Source organism: Oryx dammah, unplaced genomic scaffold, assembly GCF_014754425.2.
Source record: "Oryx dammah isolate SB20612 unplaced genomic scaffold, SCBI_Odam_1.1 HiC_scaffold_11163, whole genome shotgun sequence".
NCBI lineage: Eukaryota > Metazoa > Chordata > Mammalia > Artiodactyla > Bovidae > Oryx > Oryx dammah.
Genome location: NW_024080556.1, coordinates 4,864,692 through 4,889,931, shown reverse-complemented (window position 1 = coordinate 4,889,931; position 25,240 = coordinate 4,864,692). Strand labels below are relative to the sequence as shown.

The 25,240-nt window shown below is 44.7% G+C and overlaps 1 protein-coding gene and 1 long non-coding RNA gene across 6 annotated transcripts in view; one reads left to right on the top strand and one right to left on the bottom strand.

The window, feature by feature from the left end:
- LOC120860675 (syntabulin-like) overlaps window positions 1-25,240 on the top strand; it is an 87,686-nt gene that overhangs the window by 48,723 nt on the left and 13,723 nt on the right. For all 5 annotated transcript variants that reach the window (XM_040236423.1, XM_040236422.1, XM_040236425.1 and 2 more), the window contains one exon: window positions 24,073-24,175. In XM_040236423.1, the coding sequence (XP_040092357.1) occupies window positions 24,073-24,175 (103 nt within the window). The remainder of the gene's footprint in view (window positions 1-24,072; window positions 24,176-25,240) is intronic.
- On the bottom strand, window positions 10,326-14,396 carry LOC120860694. The gene is made up of 3 exons (XR_005720410.1): window positions 11,802-14,396; window positions 11,079-11,676; window positions 10,326-10,533 (listed from the first exon to the last, which is right to left on the bottom strand). It is a non-coding gene; the product is annotated as an uncharacterized LOC120860694 (long non-coding RNA).

Sequence of the window (25,240 nt, the reverse complement as noted above, 5' to 3'; positions counted from 1 at the left end):
CATCAGGCTCCTCTGTCCATGGGATTCTCCAGGCAACCCAGTAATGCTCCTCATTGGTTGTTTCAGCAACTCTTTATTGATGTGGCAGCCAGTGAGCCAGGCACCGGAATACAACAGGAAACCAGGGGCGCCACATACGTGTGTGATGTGATGTGTTTCTGGGGAAAGTGCTGAGTCCCCTGAGTACACCGAGGAGGACCATGGAACCCAGACTTTGGGGTTCTGGGAAGGGTCTCGGGGAAGTAATGCTAGATTGACACTTATAAAGGGTAAAACTAGGTTTTTAAATGTGAAGACACTCAGGGATCTGAATTTTACATGCCATTGCTGTTAACTTTAGTACTATGTACTTCCTTGTTATGTTTTACCTGCTAAGTCATGTCCCACTCTTTTAAGACCCCCATCGACTGTAGCCCGCCAGGCTCCTCTGTCCATGGGATTTTCCAAGCAAGATAATGGAATAAATCGCCGTTTCCTTCTCCAGGGAATCTTCCTGACCCAGGGCTCCAACCCAAGTCTCCTGCATTGGCAGGTGGATTCTTTACCACTGAGCCACCAGGGAAGCCACATGTACTTCCTTTGGAGTTTTTTAAAAGTTCTGTTGTCATGGTTACCATGTTGTAGTTAACATGACTCTTTCCTCTACTAGGATGTGAGCCTCTTTAGGATGTGGACCGTGTTTTTTTCCCCTTCTTTTCTTCCTTCTTTCATTCTTTCCATCCCCCACATTTTGTTTTTTATTTTAAATTATTTATGCTGCCTTATTTCTTTCTTTTTAAATATTATGTATTTAATATACTGCCCATAAAGAACAGATATAACATATGTAAGCTATGCCGTACTGCGCTATGCTAAGTTGCTCAGTCATGTCAGACTCTTTGTGACCCCATGGACTATAGCCCACCAGGCTCCTCTGTCCGTGGGATTCTCCCGGTAAGAATGCTGGAGTGGGTTTCCGTTCCCTCCTCCAGGGGATCTTCCTGACCTAGGAAGCCAATCCACATCTCTAACATCTCCTGTATTGGCAGGTGGGTTCTTTACCGCTAGTGCCACTTGGAAAACCCATATATAAGCTATAGAGGATAATAATAAAGCAGGCACTGTAACCCGCCGTCTCCTGTAAGAATTACCATACTGAAGCTGCCTACAGGCTCTTCCAGATCCCATCCTCGGCCTTTCCCCAGAGGTAACCACTACATTGAAATGTGTTTTCTCGGTTCCTTTCATTTTAAAAATAATCTCTACCACCTTAGGTATCTGCCCCTACAAATATGTTGGAGCCCAAGGGTAAAAGGTAAACATGGAGCCATCTGCCTTTGTGCTCTCCCTAAGTCGCACAGGGCCTAGAACTTAAGAGGTCCTCATTGGATGTTTGTGGACAGATAGACATGCCCTTCTAGAGCCTGGAAGATACCTTTGTGATGCTGTATACCAAGGAGATACTGGAATTCAGTTTTAGTCAGTTTGTTCCTTTTGAGCCTTGTTGGTTTTGTTCCTTTGGGATGCTTATGGATGTAGGTCACAGAACTGAGTCACATACAGTTTAATTGTTTGGGGAGACTTCCTACTTGGGCTTCCCTGGTGGCTCAGTGGTAAAGAATCCACCTGCTAATGCAGGAGACGTGGGTTGGATCCCTGAGTCGGGAAGATCCCCTAGAGAAGGAAGTGGCAACCCACTCCAGTATTCTTGCCTGGGAAATCTCATGGACAGAGGAGCCTGGCAGGCTACAGTCCATGGGGTTGCAAAGAGTCAGACACGACTGAGCAACTAAACAACAAACAACTTCCTACTTATCCTCTTCATTTCACTGCTATGCAAACAACTGTCCAGTGGTCCTAAAGAGAGTGGCCTTAATGTTTTTGTCATAAGTTGCTTTGCCTTTCCATTCCATTGTGGCTTTTCTTAGAACAGTGTGGAATGGGGAGGAGAGAGGTGGAGAGACTAAGGAACACTGAGTACACTTGAATTAAAAGTTAACTTGCAACCGGGGGTGGGGCAGAGGAGCCAGGCAAGCAAAGGGTTGGCTGGGGAATGCGTGCTTCGTGCCAGACATCACTTTGAGTTGAGAGCCTGGGGAAGGTTCCATTAAACAAATCCATGGAAATGCAGAGCATAATTTGTGTGCAGAGCATAATCTGGTGGTGAGAGAGCTTCATTCTTCTTAAATGCCAGGCACCACACAAGAACCAGCAGAGAACGCTTTCAGAGGGACATTCAAAAACATTTCGTTCAGAAGCTTGAGAGTCTCAGTAGTTTTCAGTGGGTTAAACAATGGGGTGAAGTGACCTTTGGAGCTTGCTGCTGGGAGCTCAGCTTGTTTGCAGAATGCCTGGCCTCTGCCCAGGGAGCACCCAGCTCTGAAGACGCAGTGGGAGCATGGCGTCTGGGTGAAGTCCCCTCCCCAGAGGTGCCCGGCTCTGCTGGCCTTGATCAGGTGTCCCAGGGTGAGAGTGCAAGAGCTAGTTCACCTACCTCACACCTGCTTTCCTCTTAGCCCGTCCCTCCGCTCATCCAGATATCCTCTTTTGTGTTGCCAGATCCTCGCTAGAAACATTTCCATGTGACTTCATTTTTCCCTCTCTCCCCGATTCTCACTTTAGTTTCTTGAACACAAGTCTGAATTTAAACAAACCCCGTGAGACTTTTCATTGCTCCATTTGCTTGCTTTTGTTCTAACACTCTGTACAGATGCCAAGAATTGCCAGAATTTACCCAGCTTGTTTGTTTTTATTTTGTTGACATTTGTGCTTGCAAATACAAAATATTTGCATTAAAGATTGATTGCGTGCTCAGTTGCTCAGTCATGTCTGATTCTTTGTGACCCCATGGACTATAGCCTGCCAGGCTCCTCTGTCCATGGAATTTTCCAGGGAAGAATACTAGAGTGGGTTGCCATTTCCTTCTCCAAGGGATCTTCCTGACCCAGGGATCAAACCCGGGTCTCCTGCATTGACAGGTAGATTCTTTACTACTGCACCACCTGGGAAGCCCCCTTACAGCCTACTCTCCAGAAAATATTACACAGTGATGAAGGTAGCATTGATCTTGGAGCATGGTCAATGCATACTGATTAGAGAATTCAATTTTTCACATAGTCCTCGGGCCATATGAGAAACATTTTTTCCTTTCGTTTGGCAGAGATAATTACTGTTTTTCTTTTCCTCTCTTTGATTGTGTGGAAAACATACATATGGTCATTTCAGTTGTTCTTTTGTGTGGGTAGCACTGCGGTCAAGTGTGTAACATAAGATCAACATGAACGTGTTAGTCACTCAGTTGTGTCCAACTCTTTGCGATCCCATGGGCTGTAGCCCACCAGACTCCTCTGTCCACATAATTCTCCAGGCAAAAATACTGGAGTGGGTTTCCATTCCCTTTTCCAGGGGATCTTCCCAACCCAGGGGTCAAACCTGGGTCTTCTGCATTGCAGGCAAATTCTTTACCATCTGAGCCACCAGGGAAGCCCAATGTAAGATGAGGTGTCTCTTAATATTTAACTTGCTCTGTGCTTTCCCTGTTTTAAATCCTTTTATACAACTGGGGTTTTAAATGATTTTGAATCTATGCAGTTAACTTTGTGAACCTAAGAGCTATGTGGAGAGGAACTCTGTAGGCAGGGCTCTTTCCCCCTTAGATACAGCCCAGCTCTGAACTGTAACAGTCACCTGCCTGGCCTTCCCTCTTCCAGTCCCTCCTGCAGATTTCGCTGCTGCAAGATCTCCATAAAACATCAGTCTGTTCATAATAAGGCCCTGTTCAAAACTCGCCATGGCTCCCTCTTGCCTTCAGAGTAAAGGTCCTTGTTGTTGTTCAGTCACTAAGTCATGTCCAACTTTCTGCAGCATGCCAGGCTTCCCTGTCCTTCACTGTCTCCCAGAGTTTGCTCAAACTCATATCCGTTGAGTCAGTCATGCCATCCAACCATCTCATCCTCTGCCTTCAATCTTTCCCAGCATAGGCCCTTCGCGTAGCTTTACATTCTTCAACTCTCTTCAACTCACCTTTGTGGCTGCATTTTCTCATCTGATCACTATATCCCAGCCAAAGAAGGGGTTCAATATATTCTAAATATGCCCTGTGTTTTCCTTCCTGTGGGTTTCAGTTCATACCACCCCCTTCACCGAAAGTCTGCTCCCTTCTGTACCCCCAGCACTTGATCATGTTCTCCTGACTGCTCAAGGCATCTCTCCCTTGACATTGTCCCTGCCCTCTTCTGCTCACAGCCGAGAGGATTTCTTCCTCCTCTGTGGTCCCCTAATGCCCTCTCTCTGTCTTGCACTCAGCATGTCCTCTCATCTCCTAGTTGTCTTTGAAGCTCGACTCCTCCTGAGAAGAGCCTTGAGCCCTGGAACCATACTTCTCCTTGTTTCCTCCCCCGAGTGCCTGTGCACAGCTCAACACACATTTGAGTTGAATGCTATCACTTTGGTCTCCAGTTCTTAGATCATTGTGAATTCTGAAGACAAGGTCCCAAGCAGCGTGGACAAAGAAGAAAGCCAACTCTGGAGTCAGACTGACCAGCTCTGCTGTTACCAGCTCCGTGACTTGGAGCAAGTTCCATCACCACTCAGAACCTCAGTTTCTTCTTTTACACCTTGTATGTCTTTAGAACAAATGTCTGCAGATTCAAGAAAATATCAGAGGTAGGTGAAGAAGGCTTTTAGTACACAGCGGTTAGTAACGTTCGTGTCTGACTCCGTCATCTGTTGTATTAGTTATCCCTTAGGTCTGTGTAATCTCTAGGCTGCCATCAGTACCAGGTTGTCCATGCTTTCATCTGTGTCATTAATAAAGCATGTTAAATAGGATAAGGGCAGATACAAAGCCAGGTGACATGTTACTAGAGATTTCCCTCGAGGTTGGCAGGCAATCCATTAGTCAACATCCTTTGGGTCCTGAACTGTGCTGTCATCCAGCTCCCATGGCAGCCTTGTTCTTAAGACTTTCTGAAGTGCTGTGACTAATTGCCTGCTGAATTCCAGGTAACCCATTTATGTGGCCGCCCCAAATCATAACTCTGTCAGGAAAAGAATGAAACTTTTTTTATGACTATAGTCATATGACTTCTCTTTCTGGCTTCTACTTACTTTATGAAGGGACCCTGCCTACAGTTTTACTGGAGATCAACACCAAATGTAGCAGTTTGTGATTTCCAGGATTTATCTTTTCTCTGCTTTGGCAACCTCTGTACTTTTCGTTCATCACCAGCCACCTACGTCTCTTCCTTTCTGATTTCCCCAAAATTGGAGGTATTTCCACAATCATATCTGTAAGTTCTTTTAGTACCTTCCTTCATTCAGTAAATATTCTTCCAAGTCTCCTCTGTCAGGTACAGTGTTTAGTTTTGGGGGATACAGTGATGAACAAGACAGAGGTCTTCCCAAACGGCACGGTTTTTGCATGCTAACAGCATGGTTTTTGCATGCTAAATTTGGGGCTGAAAACTTGAATTTTAAGAAATTTAGGCACATGGGTAGGTAGGCATGCGTGTGTACTCAGTTACTTCAGTGGTATCTGATGCTATGCAACCCTATAGACCATAGCCCACCAGGCTTCTCTGTCCATGGGATTCTCCAGGCAAGAATACTGAAGTTGGTTGTCATGCTCTCTTCCAGGGGATTTTCCCGACCCAGGGATCAAACCCACATCTCCTGCATTGCAGGTGGATTCTTTACCACTGCCACCACCTGGGAAGCCCTATTGGTAGGTAGGATTGGAGGGAATATTTATCCTAACTGTAAAGAACAACAGGCTGTCAACCCAAAATGAAAGGAGAGAAAGAGGAAGGTAACTCAGTCGAGAGCCTTTCCAGGCGCCCTTGCTGAATACTGAGTATGGAGGAAGTTTCAGTGTTATGAAATCTTTCAAGGCCATAGCAGCTAATGTGTATTCAGTGCTGCATTAGACACGGGTGCAGTCATAAAGGAGCCCTCAAGGAGCTGACAATGGGCTGGGAAATTACAGACGGTTGCAGTGCAATGAAATGAATGCTCATTAAAATCCTGGGTGGGGTGAGAGCATAAAGGAAGGGCTTCTGATCTCCTTCCTGAAGAAGTTAAAGGTTAAGGCTAAGCTGAAACCTGAAGAACAGGTAGTAGTTAGCCAGGCCCAGAGGGAAAGAAAAATCGTCCTTCCAGGTGGAGGGAACAGCTTTTGTGAAAACTGGGAGTCCAGAGATGGTTGTGCTGACTTCCAGAAATGTCGATGGTTGCACCAACCGCGGTGCAGTTGTGGCAGTTGGGACAGATTCTGTGGACGGCTTGTAGATTATGCATTGGACTTTATCTTCAGGACACGAGCACCATTAAGGGTTTCAACAGGGGAATCACCTAATGAGATTTATGCTCTGGAGCAGCCTGGAAGATAGAGTGCTCGGGGCCACGACAAGCAGCTGGATTACAGTGGGTGGTGGTGTCATAATTCTGGCAAGAAATGATCGTGGCCTGGGATGGAGCATTCATGATGGGAAGAAGCAGACAGATCACGGAAGTTACTACAGACAGATTCGAGTAGATGGCTGTAATCTATAGTTAAATACTGAAAACCAGAGTCATTTACTGTAGTGGTTCTCAGACTTTAGCATGCATAAAAGATCGCCTGGGCATTTGTAAAAATGTGTGCTATGGGAATGACTTGAGGAAATGTCAGTGGGCAGATTTGGGATGTGAGTCAAGAATCTGTGTTTTCAGCAAGTGTCCAGGTGACACTGATGCAGACGGGCCTCAGACCACACCGTCAAAAGCCCCTCTCTATGAGAGGTTTTAAACTGGCAGTCTCTTAAGCGTATCCATGATAGTTAACTTCTCACTTAAGAATGAAGTGTCAATCCTATTTTTAAAAATGTATGCATTTGATTATTTATTTTTGGCCATGCTGGGCCTTTCTTGCTGCGCCGGCTTTTGCTCTGGCTGCCATGAGCAGGCCTCTCACTGCAGGGGCTTCTCTTGTGGAGCACAGGCTCTAGGGTGCCGGGGCTTCGGTAGTTGCGGCCCTTTGAGTTACTGCAGTCCCAGGCGCTAAGGCACAGGCTCCATAGCTGTGGCTCACAGGCTTAGCTGCTCTGTGGCCTTGTGGGGTCTTCCTGAATCAAGGCTGGAACCCGTGTCTCCTGCATTGGCAGGCAGATGCTTTACCACTGCACCATCAGGGAAGCCCCAGTCCTATTATTTTTGTTGAGAATAGGTGAATGGCTCAGTCTGATGAGTTCAGGTGCTAAAAACATTTTAAAAGAGCTGTCTCCTGGCTAGTGCGGTCTGTGTTCACTAATTGTTTGCTCTCTGGTAAGGGATGCAGGGCTTCCCAGGTGGGTCGGTGGTAAGGAATCCACCTGCAAATGCAGGAGACACGGGTTTGACCCCTGAGTTGGGAAGATTCCCGGAGGAGCAAATGGCAACCCACTTCATTATTCTTGCCTGGGAAATCCCATGGACAGAGGAGCATGGTGGGCTACAGTTCATGGAGTCGCAAAGCCAGACATGACTTAGTGACTAAAACAAGAGAGGCAGAACAGAGGGTGATAATCTTATTAAGACTCCTACAGCAGATGGTTTGTAAATGAATTTTCAAAGGTTTCAGCAAGCCCTTTGCTTGAGCAAGCCAGCAACCACTTAGGAGGAAAATAAAATCTCCCAGCTCTTAGTGCAGGTATGCATTCTTAGTGTTTGGGGCATATTTTGATGCGCATTATTGTGGTATTTCTCAAGGTTAAATGTCCACCTTCAAATCCCAGCTTCACTATATACAAGCTGTGTAATCTTGAGCAAGTTACCTGTTCTCTCCTTCTGTCATCTGTAAAATGGGAGTAAAATTGTACCTGTCTCATAGACTTGATATGTATTAAATGAGAATACGTGTATAGCACATTGACAGCATGTGAACATAATAGGCCATTTCTAATCATTACTGAGATATGTAATAAACTCACCACTTGAATTAGAGTTTCATCATGTAATAAAGTCTTCACCTTCTTATTTAAGTCCTGGTACTTTAGAAAAACACATTTATGGAGTCCATATGCAAGAATGCTTTGAGAAACTTAATATTTAGCAATACATACCAAACATGGGGTTAAGTCAGCCAATAAGCAATAATGCTGAATACTAATACATGAATAGTAGTATTAATGCACTTATCACAGTACCCATTATGTCACTGAACCCTTAAAACAGTCCCATACAACCAGCATGGGATCCCTTTTTAGAGTGAGGAAACTGAGTTGTAAAGAGATTAATCAATCACCAAGGTCACTCATTGGAAAAGACTCTGATGCTGGGAGGGATTGGGGGCAGGAGGAGAAGGGGACGACCAAGGATGAGACGGCTAGATGGCATCACTGACTCGATGGACGTGAGTCTGAGTGAACTCCAGGAGTTGGTGATGGGCAGGGAGGCCTGGCGTGCTGCGATTCATGGGGTTACAAAGAGTCAGACACAACTAAGCGACTGAACAGAACTGAACTGAACTGAACTGAAGGTCACACTGGCATTAAATGAAAGATCAGATATCTTCTCTCAGAACCCACCAGTGCTAGACTCTGCTTTTAACCACAAATATTAAACACGTACTATCAGTTACATGAAGCACAGTTAGTAACACTCAGTATTATGCCAAGTAAACTCAGAAATTGACTCATTTTGAGTGTGAAATATGTAAGAAGTTATTCCCCAAATGTATGCTGTGGTGTGTAGCTCTATTTCAAATCAGAGGCAAGCCTGCTGCTCTGTTTCTCAGAGGCAGCCGTCCGGGAAGCCGATATATGTGATCTCAGCCAGAGCGTGTATTAGAACAATTCCCAAGTTTAGTGTTCAGAGACCTGAAGGGCTTGTTAAAATACGGGCTTCCCAGGTGGCTCAGCAAGTGAAGAGTCTGCCTGCAATGGAAAAGACACAGGAGACATGGGTTCGATCCCTGGGTCGGGAAGATCCCTGGGAGGAGGGCACAGCAACCCCCTCCAGTATTCTTACCTGGAGAATCCCATGAACAGTGGAGCCTGGTTGGCTATGGTCCATGTGGTCGCAAAGAGTTGGACACGACTGAAGCGACTGAGCATGCACCCCTGCCTCTGAGCTGCTGACTCCGTAGGTCTGGGGTGGGGCCTGAGAATCTGGTAAGTTCCCAGGTGACGCTGCTGCTGCTGGTTTGGAACCACACTGTGAAAACCACCGTCTTAGAGGAATGGGAAGACGGTTGGTGACTTTAGGGGCAGACGACGGTTTAAAGTCTACCCTATAATCACCAGACCTGTTTCACCAACCTAATTATTTAAATTCACAAAGATGTTCTAAAGCAACAGAATGTCAGCTCTAGCATGTAGATGCTTAGATGGAAATCAGAAGATGGTCATCTTTACTTCGGTTTTAACATTTCTAGAGCAGGGTAGTTGCTTTCTAATGTAGAGACTTTTATATAGTAGCTCTCCCTTCTCTAAAGCAGTGGGGCCTGATTTAAGACTCAGCTATGCATTCAGATGGAGAAGGAAGAACTCCTTCAGTACTCTTTCCTGGACAATCCCATGAATGGAGGAGCCTAGTAGGCTACAGTCCATGGCGTCTCAAAGAGGCGGCCATGACTGAAAGACATCACTTCACTTACATATTCAGAACTTCACCTGTGATGCAAACCCAGCGTTTTGTCTTAAAACTAGGTACTTAACTATTAAGTTCTGGGCTGTGTTAAGCCATTACATGTCCCCCTCCTCTGCCCTTTGAGGGGCAAGGGCTTTCTCCCTCTATGAGGTTGTATGCACAGTCCAGTAAACTCTGGGTTGGTTTCTCACATTCATGGACTGGTCTCGTTGTCTAAGTTAAAGGGCGAGGTCATGGAGAGACCTAAGCTAAACCCAGTAGGACATCAGGTGATTCTTGAGATTTTAGGGTTACTCAGAATGACGCTAGAAAGGATCGCCTTGGGCATGTTGGATCCTAAAATTGGGACAGGGTAAAGCAGAGTCTAGTTTTATGATTCTTCGTAACAATGAGAGGGAAGAGATATAATGACAAATGTGTAAGCACAAGTGTCCCACAGAGCATTTTCTTTTGTCCATGGAATATATAACATAGAAGTAGATTTACTGAGTTGATAGTTTTCTTTGGAGGATTTGAGCCTCTGGAAATGCAAGTGGATGCTTTATCAGAATGGAAAACCTAGCTAGATGAGTAGCTGGAATTAACCGATCTAATTTTCTCATCATCAGAAGAATTAAGACCTAAATTATGGGATAAGTCAGACAGCGGACTATTATACGGTTGTCAAATGAATGTACTATAACTAGATGGAGTATTTTAGCAACATAATTTTGAGTGAAGATTTTCCCAAATACTATACATATCATGATAACCTGTTTATTAAAAAGTGAAAGATGAAACAAGAAAAAAAAATTGCCATTTGGAAATTCAAATAGATGTGATCGCTCTTTGTAAAAATGAAAACCAGGAAATGGTGAACGGGTGATAGGAAGAAGAAGCAGATGTAAGTTGGTGTCGACCATCTAGTGTTTGTGATGAGGGTGGTTTCGTCATTTATTATAATATTAACTGAAGAAATAAACAAAAACATAAAGAAACCAGTTAGAAAATAAAAATAAAGGTAGTCTTGCATGAGTCAAAGAGGAGTATGTGTCAAGAACCAAGGAATTTGATTAATCCAGTTCTGTGCCTCTGAGACTCGTATTTCAATGCGGACAGCAGTGGGAAAATAGCTTTCTGGGTTTCAGAGAAAATATTGCAGCCCCACTCTGAAGGCCCAGGCTTGGGTCCACTCAGCACTGAAACCTCAAGTCTTGACCACTGCCTGTCACCTTGTCTCAGTCGGTGCAGCTTATCAACGGGGGTCACTAAGGAGGGGTGAGATCAGTAGATCATCGAAGATTGTCAGTAGAGTCACTTCAGACAAAACTAAAGGCTACCGTGTCCCTGGAGTAGGAAAAGCATAGATGTTTCCTTTTCTTTCCTATCCACCTGCCTGAGAAAGGTCACATTTCCGTGTTTTCTCAGAGAAGCAAGGATCGGAGTTCTAGAAATGGAAAGATCTGCATCCAACCAAACTTTGGGGCTGTGTCTTAGAAGGATTTTGAACTCACCTGGGTCTAAACTGCCTTGCTGGCCTCGTTCTGATGCTGCTTCTGCTCCCACCGCAGCGCTGCTGTCTCCTCCTGCCGCACCGGACACCCTTCTCCCAGTCCCTCCTGTCCCAGTCTCGGATACTCGGGAATAGTTTCCAGAGCTCGCTGGTTCACTGAGCATCTCCTGGAATCGTAATCCTTCCAGTAGGGAACGGTGTTCTCCTTTGTTGACCTCTTAGCGCCTAATATATCTCCGTCCTGAGAAGTTTGCCTCTTTCTGAAGAAACAGGTTCAGCATCTCAAAATGACACTTGCTAGGTGCGCAAAGGAACTGACCAGATCTCGCCCTCGTGGAGATGCTCTATCCTGAGTGTGTGTTTGTGACCCCCGACCCTGCGAGAAGGCTCGATGGTTAGCTCTCTGTTGTTTAGTGTGCTTGAGGCTTTCCTGTGAAATTGGAAGATTCAGTCCATACATCCCAGGTCTGAGGATTTACTCAATTTAGAATCTAAAGGGAGGAGGCAGAATCTTTACCATCCTCTGGGAGAATCTTCTGTTTATTTTCTTGCTTGTTTTGAATCCTTACTCATGACCACACCCTACACTACAGCCTCACCTCGCTCCTGGTCTGTGCTCCCCACCCTACTCCCGCTCTGTGCTCCCCATCCCGTTCCTGTTCTGTGCTCCTCACCCGGCTCCTGCTTTGTGCTCCCCACCCCACTCCTGCTTTGTGCTCCTCACCTCGCTCCTGCTTTGTGCTCCCCGCCTCACTCCCGCTCTGTGCTCCCCACCCCGCTCCCGCTCAGTGCTCCTCACCCCGCTCCTGCTTTGTGCTCCTCACCCCCACTCTGTGCTCCCCACCCTGCTCCCGATTTGTGCTCCCCACCCCACTCCTGCTCTGTGCTCCTCACCTCACTCCTGCTCCGTGCTCCAAGTCCTCTCCGACTGGGCCCATCGTGTATTGAGACTCAGATATGATTCAGAGAGGGAGATCGTGAGAAGAAAAATCAAAATAATAGCAGTATTTTTAAGTTCTTACCAAGCACCAGGCCCTACTTTCTACAGGCTTTACCTATACTAGTTTATATAACCCTTAGAACAACTCTGTAAGAGAGCTGCCGTTAGCATTCTCTGCCCATAGAAGGCGCAGAGAGGCCGAGTGCCATTCCCAAGGTCACACAGCTAGTAACAGAGGCTACTGAACTCTACTACCGCATAAAAAGTGAAGAGAAACAACTTCATGGGGATTGAAATGCTAGAGAGAGAGAGAGAGGATAAATTCTTCAGGAATTTATCCTGAAGACATCCAGGTGAGAGGATGTCGAAATATTCGAAGTGGAGCAAGGCCAAGTGCTGGCAAGATCCAGTGATGTAGTTGGAGGCAGATGGATTCAGTGCAGTGAAGAGGAAGGTCGGGGCTGCTCCGAAAGTCAGGAGAGCGCAGCAGTGTGAGGCGCGGCTTCCCTGCGGATGCTGGGCGGCGGCCCTCCAGGAGCCGAGAGCGCACCGATCTGCGAGCCCCGGGTCATGAGGCAGTGACCGTGGTGAAGATGCCGGGAGGCAATCGAGACTGTTCGGTCTTGGAGTCTATTTTAGAAACTGTGCTTAAGGAGGTTTAGAAAGAAAGAAAGAAATGCTGTTTTAGAACCCAGCTGTATGTCTCTGCAACAAATTATAAATTATGTCATCTTCTTCCTTAGCAAGTGGGTGATTTTGTTCCATTGATGGTCTCGAACTGCTTGCAGAGAGCAGGGCCTCACTAAGCGTGGAAAGTCGGGGGACTTTGAACAAGACCCATCCCTAATCCTTCCTCCTTATATCCTGCAGTCCCAGACAAGAATCGGAGCCCTGCTCTGCCTTTGTAGTCTTAGTGACACGTCAGTCCCCAGTTCTCCCCCAACCCCTTCACCACCCCCTTCCTCCCCATCAGCTGTCTCCACAGTGACATCCCTGCTCCGAACCCACCACTGCCACCTTGAGTACTGCTTTTTCTCTGATCTAGGTTTTCTTGCCAGACACAGAGGGCAGGCACCTCATTTTGGTAAACGCTGGATAAACATGTCTCCTTAAATAGAAGCAGCCGGCTCACCAGCTGGTTTTTTTCCCTAAGTGGCAGCAACCCAGTTGAATAAACTTGACAAGTCAAAGATGAGGAACATGTAAGAGTGAAAAATTCTGCAAGGAGGATTGGCTCATGTTATTACCAGGCCCGCAAGATAATCAGTGTGGATGAAGTTCACAGCCATCGTGGGAGGCCACCCTTCCCAGACCTGTTTAGCGGAAGACTGTGTGGCTGAGGGTTGCCCTTCAAGCCCCTCTTCTTAAGGGCCTGTGCCAGACACTGGTTCAATGTGGGAGGCTCTGCACACGTGTGGTTCCTTGGTTTCACTTGGCATGTCAGCCAGGGACAACTCGAGCCTACCAGAGGTTACCCAGTGGAGAGCTGGCTGAGCTGTAAGCTGAATCAATGTTGGATGATTGCTGATACCCCCAAGTCCAAAGTGCTCAGCCCTTCCTCTTTAAAACTGGATTATGAGGACTTCAAACCATGAATAAACTGCTAAGTGTACTACTGGCTTTATAAACCGACATGTGTGCACAGGAGCTTGGCTGGAACTGGTACCTTCTATATGTTCTCCCTTTCCGTCCAATCCTCTGAGAAGGCACCTAGCCCAGGAACGTGCTTCTGGAGGGCTGCGAGGGCAGAGATCACTCTGTAAGTTACACTCCTCTCTCCTGTGTGCCTTGTTGTCGAGCGAAGCCCTCTTAACTTCTGATCACTCGCCTTCCACTGGCCATGGAAGAAAGCTCTTGAGTTGGACCAGACTGGAAAGAGATTCCCTGCACTCTGTATCTTTGGAGCTCTCCTCCTCACAGTGTGGTCCATAACCGTCTGCTGCACAATCATCTATGGTAATTACTTAAAATGCTGATTCCTGGGTCACGCCCCCCCTTCCCAGCCTTCGAAAGGAATTTCTATGAGTGTTGCCCAGAAATCTCCACTTCCCAGGTGACGCTTATACACAGTAAGTTTTAGAAACCATTGCATTATTAATAATTATTATCAGATTAATATTTATGAGCATGCCAAGCACTTACCATGCATTTCACTTCCTATTCATTTCAACTTCACCACAGCTCTACAAGGTAGAAATCACCCACCTAGAGCAGGGCCTGACACATGGCACACAGCAGATGCTCAATACATTTTTATTAAACAATAAGTTAACCTTAAATATATGTGTGTATATATATATATATATATCAGTTCAGTTCAGTTCAGTTGCTCAGTCATGCTCGACTCTTCACGACCCCATGGACTGCAGCTTGCCAGGCTTCCCTGTCCATCAGCAGCTCCTGGAGCTTACTCAAACTCACATCCATCTCATCGGTGATGCCATCCAACCATCTCATCCTCTGTTGTCCCCTTCTCCTGGCTTCAATCTTTCCCAGCATCAGTGTCTTTTCAAATGAGTCAGTTCTTCGCATCAGGTGGCCAAAGTATTAGAGTTTCAGCTTCAGCATCAGTCCTTCCAATGAATATTTAGGACTGATTTCCTTTAAGATGGACTGGTTGGATCTCCTGCAGTCTAAGGGACTCTCAAGAGTCTTCTCCAACACCACAGTTCAAAAGCATCAATTTTTCAGTGCTCAACTTTATAGTCCAACTTTCACATCCATATATGACTACTGAAAAAACCATAGCTTTGACTAGATGGACCTTTGTTGGTAAAGTAATGTCTCTGCTTATTAATATGCTCTCTAGGCTGGTCATAACTTTTCTTCCAAGGAGCAATCATCTTTTAATTTCATGGCTGCAGTCACCATCTGCAGTGATTTTGAAGCCCAATAAAATAAAGTCTCTCACCTGTTTCCATTGTTTCCCCATCTATTTGCCATGAAGTGATGGGACCAGATGCCATGATCTTAGTTCTCTGAATGTTGAGTTCTAAGCCAACTTTTTCACTCTCCTCTTTCAGTTTCATTAAGAGGCTTTTTAGTTCTTCTTCACTTTCTGCCATAAGGGTGGCATATCTGCATATCTGAGGTTATTGATATTTCTTCCGGCAATTTTGATTTCCAGTTTGTGCTTCATTCAGCCCCACGTTCCACATGATATACTCTGCATATAAGTTAAATAAGCAGGGTGACAATATATAGCCTTGACGTACTGCTTTCCCTATTTGAAACCAGTCCATCGTTCTATGCCCAGTTCTAACTGTTGCTTCGTGACCTGCATATAGATTTCTCAGGAGGCAGGTCAGGCGGTCTGGTATTCCCATCTCTTGAAGAATTTTCCACAGTTTGTTGTGATCCACACAGTCAAAGGCTTTGGCATAGTCAATAAAGCAGAAGTAGATGTTTTTCTGGCACTCTTTTGCTTTTTCGATGAGTCAACAGATGTTTTACATATATATATGCTTCCTACCTGCTAAGGCACTTCAATCATGTCAGAGTCTTTGCAGTATGGCTTGTAGCTTGCCAGGCTCCTCTGTTCATGGGATTCTCCGGGCAAGAATACTGGAGTGGGTAGCCGTACCCACTTCTTTCCAACCCAGGATTGGGATCTTTCCAACCCAGGCCTCGAGCCCTAGTCTGTTACGTCACATCCTACATTTAGATTCTTTACCCCTAGAGCTACCTATGAAGCCCATATACATACACACAGACACACAGATTTACTCCATAAATAAATAAGGAAACTAAGGTTTACGGAGGTTAAAAACACTTGGCCAAGAACACATGGCTAGTGAGAGGTGGAGCCAGGCTTTGCAGAGCCTTCTTTGGGTAGAGCTTGTTGGTGTGTGAACTTTCAGGCTGGCGCCCCCTTCTGGAGATGCTGAGTTGTGCATGGCAGTGGTATCAGAGGACCCCAGAGGCATCTGATTGGCCTTAGGTTGAACTGATTGATCTCTATCATTCACCTCTTGGCCATCACTGACAAATCGGCAGGATCACATTTATTTATTGGTAATGAAGATAAGAGGCCCAGGGAACTTGGAGGATTGTTCACGAATCCAAACGGACCCATGCTCCTGCCCTGTACTCTGCTGAGGTTAACCAATGCAGAGTCTTAATTTTCCTTGGGGGTGAGGTAGAGGATGCTAGTTATATCCTCAGGCCCTGTGGGAGATTAATAAGCTTTTTGCCCTGGTCAGAAATGTTCACTTTCTCTTCCCTTCAGGAAGTTTATTGATTCTCTGCTCTTTGCTTATCATTTCTTCCATCTACTTTTCTTGGTTGGCAGGTAGATTGTATTTCTGCCAAATACAGGTAGCTGAGCCAGGCCAAGATAAAGGAGCGAACCTGAGGGTTGGTATCCTTGACCTGTTGGCCCTCTATGCCTCCTCTCCCGTTCTCCCTCCCTCCCTTTCTCAGGGGACTGGCCTTTGCCAAGACTTGAGCTGTTGTAAAGGTGTGGGCATTTTCCCTGGGCTTTTCTGAAAGTAGGCTTCTAATGCAGGAGCAACTCTAGAGATTTTTGGAGGCCGTCCATGTGGAGTTTGTTTTAGGACCATGGATGTTGTTTTAATACAATCTGATTTATTTATTTATTTATTTCTGGCTGTGCTGGGTCTTCGTTGCTGTGTGGGCCTTTTCTCTAGTTGTAATGAGCGGGAGCTACTCCTCGTTGCAGGGCGCAGAGTTCTCATTGTGTGGCTTCTTTTGTTACAGAGCACAGGCTCCAGGGGTCCGGGCTTCAGCTGCTGTGGCGCATGGGCTCTGGAGCACAGGCTCAATAGTTGTGACGCACTGACTTAGCTGCTTCTCGGCATGCAGGATCTTCCTAGACCAGGGATCGAACCAGTGTCCCTTGCATTTCGAGGCAGATTCTTAACCACTGGCCCACCAGGGAAGCTCAGGACTGTGGATCTTTATTACATACTCTATTGTGTACACACACACGTACACACATACAGTTAAAAATAGAAACATGCTCTCCACTGAGGGAAGACCACCATTTGTAAAGAGTGACTATAAAAATGCCTGACTCGAGATAAAGCATTTCCTGTTGTGGGGTTTTTTAAGGGAACAATGCCTGAAAAATCCCTCTTCCAGCCCTCAAGCCACTGTACCAGTAATTCTAGTTAGAAATAATTCTAGCTAGAAATAATAATTCTACTTAGAAATAATAATAGCTTTTGCCAGGCACTGTCTTCATTTCTTTTCATGTTTCACCTAACCCCCACAGTCCCTTAGCACTACCTACTCTTAATATTTTCATCCCTGTTTTACAGATGAGGAAACTGAGGCAGAGAGAGGGTAAACAACTTGCTTGAGGCTCCACAGAGTTAACAGAAGAGCCGTAATTCAAACCCAAGTGGCTTGACTTCCAAACCCTCATAATACTGCATTATATGGTGTGATTACTTTTATTATATGATGATTTTCTTTTAAAGTCTTAGACTTTCAAGGAAAAAATCAATTTCCCATAATTGTACTATTCCCCTACTTATAATTTTTATAGCAAGGATAATACATACACTTGGTTAGAAAAAAGCCGGATGGCTCAGGAAGTTATAAAATGAAAATAAGAGTGTCTTTAAATCCTCATTGTCCTATTTTCAAAGGAAACCATTATTACCAGATCTCTTTTTGTTCCCCAAGAAAAATGTTCTGTACATGTAGCAGTTTATGATTTAAAGATTTATTTACAGAGAAGCAAGAATGCCACATCCGCTCTTCTGTAACTTGCTTTCCTGGTGAAGTAAGAGGTCTTTCCATCTCAGCGCACACAGGTGCATGTCACCCCTTTTCATGATTGTAGAGTATCCATTTAGTTTGCTGTGCTGCCCGACTTAAGCTGTCAATACTAATGGACAATTCACTTGTCTTTTTGGATGCTTCTGTGCAGGATAAGTTCCCAGGAGTACAGTTTTCTTTTTTATACACATTGCACCAATTCACACTAGTGTTTTTCCCCAAAACCCTTAGCAGAACCAGTGTTAGCAAACTCTGACTTTTTTTTTTTTTACTAATCTGTTGAAAAAAATCTTTTCATTTCCATTTTTAATTTTATAAGTGAGATTGTATGGCATTTCAGGTATATAGGTTGTTTTTCTCTCTTTGTCTGCCATCTGACTGTTCATGTCCTTTGCCCATTTTTCTGTTCTTTTTTTTTCTCTTTTTTTTTCTAATTTGTTTGAGCTTTAGGTAAGTTAAAGAAATTAGCCTTTTATCTATAAATATGTTATAAATATTTTCATTCAGTTTATTATTTGTCATTGACTCTACTATTTTACTTTTATGTAATTAGATTTATGTTTATAGTTATGTATTTAGATTTATCAATACAAAATTATTCACTTCTACATCAGACATGATCTGATATGCAAGAAATATCAGATCATGTCTTCCTGAAAGGTTGTAAATACCATTTCCATTTTATCATAATCTCAGAAAAGATTTATCTTCATTCTGATTGATGTTCATATGGAAGTACCATACATTTAAAAGCATATATAAACATTTATAAATAGAAGTTCAAATTTAAAGTATGTAGAAGTGAATAATTTTGTATTGATAAATCTAAATACATAACTATAAACAAAATGTAAGTACATAACAATACAGTAGACTCAAAGACAAATAATAAACTGAAGGAAAATATTTATAACATATTTAGTGGTATATTTCAATCAATCTGTTGATCTTTAGATCAGATATTCCCTTTCTGACATAAATACCTATGGAAGTTTTGGGATTAGTTTGCAATAAGTAAAACAAAAATCCTCTTTCGGGGGTGAAGCATTTTTTGGATTCCTTGGCTGGGCCCCCATTGCTAAGCTCTGCAGCTAAGAGTCAGTGCTACTAAATAGACTTGGAGTAGCTTCATCTGTAATTACACATGTCCACTGCTCCAGCTGCTTCTTAATAGTGCTACTTGGCCTTAGTGAAAACTGCTCCTCTCCCTTCCCTGGAGATCCTTAAATAGAAGATCTGTGTAACTGTGTGTGGGGATGGGGGATTGGAAGATGAATTGATAGGGGTCTGGGTTTTTGTATGTGTGTTTTTTTTAATTTGCTGATTGTGTTTGAGGTGGAGATATAGGTGGCCAATCTGAATTAATCTGATTGTTTTGTGGTAACAAAGGATAAAGGAAGGTTTGGGATTGCTTGAAGCAGTGGTTTAGGATGGCTTATTACCACTTCGTAGACGTTAGGAGTTCTCAGTTCTCAGAGGCCTGTGTGATATTCTGATGAATGAGGAATCCACAGTGTCCTGAAAGCAGGCAAAAATAATAATGTCCTAAGAGACTGGATCACAGACAGTGTTTTTAAAAAAATGCATCTAGTTATCAGTAAATTTTGCCCATGTTTTTTGTTTCCATTTTCCCTTACTTCTCTAATTCCCAGCCTTACCATCACATGCACAGAATGCTCATTACCCTAAGGTTATGAATAAAAGTAAGGCCTCTCAAGAGAATCCAGCAGCACTACTGAACAAAAACCCACAGAGCTTCTGGAGGCCGGCAAGCACAGCTCCTTTATGGCTGGAAGGTGCTGTCTGCTGCCCAGAGTGTAATCAGCAGACATCAGCATTGCAAGGTATCTCAGAGGTCATTCTGCTCCACCTACCCCAGTACCTATTTGAAGACAGTATTGATGAGGATATTGATTTGGATATGTACATTTTAAAATTCCCTTCAGCTTTTCAAGCACAGCTCTTCAGTGACCAAATATTTTCCCCTGTGCTTTGCTGAAGCAGTCCCTGTGACATCAGAGATTTACCAAGAGGTGTCTACATACCGGCAGATGGGGGCAAATACTTCCTTGTCCCCCAAAACTGCTTTAGGCTCGTGTCATCCAAAAAATCCCTATGGAATATATATTAAAAGTCTTAAAATGAGTATATAATGTGGTTTAAATGTTCTACTTTTAGGAATTTATTCTGAGGAAATAATCAAACAAGAATGTAAATCTGTACGCTCAAGGGTATCCATTAAGCCTATGTGGGTTTAAGAGCAGGCACTTTGGGGTTAGACGGCTTGGTTTCCCTCTTGGCTCCACTTCTTATTGTGTTACCTGGTGTGTGTCACTCAACTTCTCTTCCGTATCTTTAAAATGGTCTGATAGCTGTCCCTACCACACAGAGTCTGTCCTGTCATGAAAAATAAGTGACTTAACATGTAAAAGATGCTCACGATGATTTCTGGTACATAATGTTTGCTATTAATCATAGAAAAATGAACTTGGCCTACATATTCATTGATTTAATAAAACAAAATATGCCATGCTTTAAAGTTATTCATTTATTAAAAGAAAACCAATTAGGTTACATAATAATGTATTAAGTATGAATGCTGAATAGTTATATACCAAAAGGTTATTTTTTGGTGACAGAATTATAGGCTATATTTTCCCCCCTGGATCATTGCTGTTTTCTAAGTCTTCCACAAAAGAAATGCATAGTATAATAAAAATTGCCTTTTCAAGTCCTGCAGAGTAATAATAACAGCTAACATATTTTGAGAGCTTACAACTGATCAGGTGTTTTTCTGAGACAGGAGATAGATACTCATTGCTTACAATAACCCCATGAGTTGGGTGCTATGATTATCAATCTCCATGTACAGATTAAGAAATCAAGGCAGAGTGAGGTGAAGTAATGTGCCTACTACGTCTTCCATCTCATAAGCAGTAGAGGTGGGATTTGAACCTGGGCTCTCTTCGTATGGCAATGGCACCCCACTCCAGTACTCTTGCCTGGAAAATCCCATGGATGGAGGAGCCTGGTAGGCTGCAGTCCATGGGGTTGCTAAGAGTCGGACATGACTGAGAGACTTCACTTTCACTTTTCACCTTCATGCATTGGAGAAGGCAATGGCAACTCACTCCAGTGTTCTTGCCTGGAGAATCCCAGGGATAGGGGAGCCTGGTGGGCTGCTGTCTATGGGGTCGGACACAACTGAAGCGACTTAGCAGTAGCAGTAACCCACAAGCGCATTGAATTACATACAGCACCCACTGCAATCGCCTAGCTGTATGCACTCTTTAAAGGAAATACATAAAGAGTGCCTCTCCTTCTTGGTATCTTTGCTGCAGCTAATAGGTACATAAGAGGTTTTCAGGACTCCAGCTGTCCTCTTAGTTACCCTGTTCAGTAAATGGGGAGAATATATTCAGACGCCATAGTAAAATTGACTTTTCTGTATATCCCTTTTTTAAAGAGTGCATTGACTTTACATGACAATAAGCAAACTGTAAATAGTTTATATTTTTAAAAGTCATCAACAGAAATAGGTAAGTAGCATTTACATTCTTCACTATAATATTACTCAGATAGTCCTAAATACAGTTGTACCCTGGATGGGTCTTATCAGTCTCTTTCTGATGTGCACAAGGTAAGTTAGAAAAGCACAGGAACAAAGTGCCCTTAGGCCCTGCAAACACTAACAAGTCAATATATTGAGTGCCAGTAGCAATAAATTTAGAACAACATGGTCCCTTCAGTTCAGGGTACGTAATAACTGCAGAGGAGCTTCCCCGGTGGTGCTAGTGGTAAAGAACCCACCTGCCAGTGCAAGAGACACAAGAGATGCAGGTTCGATCCTGGGTGAGAAGATGCCCTGGAGGAGGGCATGACAACCCACTCTAGTTTTATTGCCCGGAGAATCCCATGGACAGAGGAGCCTGGTAGACTACAGTCCATGGGGCCAGGGTTACAAAGAACCAGACACGACTGAAGCAACTTAGCACGCGCGCGCACACACACACACACACACACACACACACACACACACAATAACTGCAGGTCACACACACACAATAACTGCAGGTCAGAGGCATCGTTAAATAACAATGGATTTTCAGTAAACGTCTGTTTCTGTTCTAGAATTTCCATTTTTATGCAGGCAGTTAAATTATATTGATGGGTCTTTGCATACCTTTTAAAGAATGAAAATTGGGTGTCTCAGAGTAATAATTTTACATCAGAAAATAATATCTTACCCTGATGGCTGCAACCACAGGACCTATTTTTGAAAATCATCCACCTTTATCATTTTATAACCAACCTGGTAATTTGCTAGCAGACAGAGTTGGAGTAGACTGTCAGGACTACTGTGTTCCTGGGTAGCATTACCAATCACGAGTCCTTGAAACTGTGAAATACTATAGTTTAGCCAACGCATTACTCAGAGGCAACTAATTAAGTTCAAGGAGCTTCTGGGAGCTCATTACATCATTAGACAAAGTCTCAAATCCAGAAGGAATAGCCAGTCCTGGTTCTGATAAATTGCTACCTTGATCCTCCCAGAATTCTGCTGGGAGCTGGGATTCACAGCTGTCATCTGCCCTAAGGGGTCCTTCCTGATCTCTTTTCCAGAAGAGGCTGACCTTCCCGGGAGGTCCTAGAAACCAGACAAGGGATCTTTCTCTTTGCCTTGCTTGTTTCCCCCTTCAGCAAAACCAAAACACGCCATCAGTAAGAGCATCTGTTCATCAGTGGGCCGATCTGGCCACCTCTTGCCCTTGTGGCTCATCTTGGCTGTCAGGGAGATGGTAGTTGATTCAGGAACCTCCCCAGCTTCCGCTTCTTTTACGGTCTTCATGGGACATGTTATCACAGGGGTAGTATGGGGGTTTGGTCCTGGACAGAATTCATCCCCCACAACCCTTAGGCAAATAAATCAGCTTTTGCTTCCTCAACAGTAGAAGACAAGATTAATATGTGCCTTACAAAGATGTCAAGATTAATAGGTCAAGGAATAGAAAGAATCTTGAACAAGGGCCTGGAACCTAGTAGGTTCTCAATAGAGTCACGATCATCAGGACTTCAGAGGTTAAAGTTCTGTGCATCCAAAGCAGGGGGCATGGGTTTGACCCCTGGTAGAGGAACTAAGCTCCTACATGCACACAACGCAGCCTAAAAAATAAAATTAAATTCAAAATAATAATGATTACTAGTCACTGCATAGCAGAAACTCAAGGGATTTACATTATTCATAGTTTCCTCAGTCAGAAATGTGATCTGGTTCTGAGTTCTAGGCCAGAAGAGTCACAAATTATGGCACAGGAGTTGAGAAACAAGATCAGATAAAATTGTGTGCCTCGATTTATTTTTGCAAAAGCATTTGGAATTTCATCTTAAAAAAAAAATCCTCTTTCTTCCTGTTGTCCTGTTACCTCTTCCACGCCCCTGAACTTCCAGGCAATCCATGGAATGTTTTCATTATTACTATTTCAAAACTTTGTTTTGTTAAAAATGAATTTATGTTAATTATTCTACCACACAGCATGTTTTCAATTATACACTGAACCCTAGTCTGTGCTTAAAACGTACTGTGATCTTTGTAAACTAATAAACAACCCCTCCACCCACCCCCAAAAACTGCGGTTTCAAATTTCAATGATCATTCCCAGGTTCCATCACTGGCCACTGTGAACTTTTTTCACAACTCTCTGGAAATGTTAAGTTCCTGCTGTTCTGTTAAGGTTGTGTTCTTCATGGAAAAGCTGCAGCTGCCGTCAGAGAAGTGGAGATCAGATAGCGGGGCTTGGAGCTGTTATCTGGAGCGCAGGCTTTCCTCCTATTTCGAGCCGGTTGTTTATCTCCAGACCCTAACGTGCCAAATTCAAGTACGGCTAGCCGACTGCAAAGCCGAAAGATAAACTCTCCTGGAAAAACCGCTCTGGGCTGACAAGCATGCTTTTCATGCTGCCGAACGTTGGGGTCGGCGTGTTCATGTTCCGGGGAACCGGGAGGGAGCGGCGGGCGCTGTCTCCGGACCGGGTGACCGCGGCTCGTCCGCGGGAAGCCCAGCATCTAGGAAACCGGCCTCCCGGTGCTTCCAGGCTGTGTTTAGGCAACGCCGTCCTCATGCCTGCGCCTCCTCTCGTCGGCTTTGAGGAAAACGCTGGGAGCCTGGGAGCGCTGGAACCCCGCCACGTGCCGCGTCCGAGTGCAAACGCGGGAGCCGGGGACCTCAGAGGGCAGGGCATCGGCCAGCGGACTCCCGGGTTTCGAGTTTCCCGTCCTTCATGCTTCTCCCCCGCCTTTGTTTTTTCAGGTAGTGAAGCCGATTTTAGCTCCTCGAGCAGCACCGGCAGCATCTCGGCTCCTGAGGTCCCCATGTCTGCCGCCGGGAGCAAGCGGTCCTCTTTCTCACGCAAGTAGGCCCGCCTCCAGCTCCAGCTCTGTCTTCGTTAGACGCGATGCACGGGTGTCTTACGTGTCCTTAACCTGTTTTCCTAGACACCTGGCTTTACTGCTGTGCATTTCCGTTTTGTGATTTTTCAGTGAATGGGTTTGGGGTTGGTGGCATTTTACAGTGATTCACGATGGGTACTTTGCCCAGCCTTACCTGCCGTGGTCACGTGGTTGGCCCCGCGTGTGCTCATGCGGGACTCCCCCCTCATCCCGTCCCTGGCTCGGGGAGCCCTGCCCCTCCGGCCCCCACCTGTGTGCTCACCTATGGATCAGGTCTTCCCGTCCCCACTTCCCACCCAGCCTCCACCTTCTTGAATCTGTCCTCTTGGCTGTAAAGCCTCAGGCTTCACCCTTTTCTTGCCTCTAGCTGAGCTTCCTTTTTGTGAAAGAAGCATGAAAGAAGCATAAAATAAGCATGGTTACCCTCTGGGCCACCCCCAATATTCACTTGGGGAAGGGGTGAAGAAAGTATAAAGTTATAGGTCGGGGTGCCCCCCACTCCCCAAAAGAAGTCTAACAGAATAGTGACATCTGTGGGCTCTGGGTTGGAATGCCAGCACCACCAACCCCAGGCCTTGTGGCCCCCCAGCAAGTTGTTCAGCTTCTCTATGCCTGAGTGTCCTCATCGGAAAAGTAGGGTAATAGTCATTACCCACCTTATAGGGTTTATTTGTTTTGTTTAGTTGCTGAGTTGTGTCTGTCTCTGTTGTGACCCCATGGACTGGAGCCTGCCAGGCTCCTCTGTCCATGAGATTTCCCAGGCAAAAATACTGGAGTGGGTTGCCATTTCCTTCTCCAAGGGATCTTTCCGATCTAGGGATTGAACATATGTATTGAACCCACATCTCCTGCTTTAGCAAGCAGGTTCTTTACTGCTGAGCCACCTGGGAAGCCCTGTAGGGTTTATAGTTAGGGTTAAATTAGTTAATTGAGTAAAGTGTGTTTACTGTGTTTAAAGCACAGTAAACATCAGCACATGATTGGTGCTGTTTGGATTGGGGGAGAGAAGGACCAGGAGGAAAAAGGGG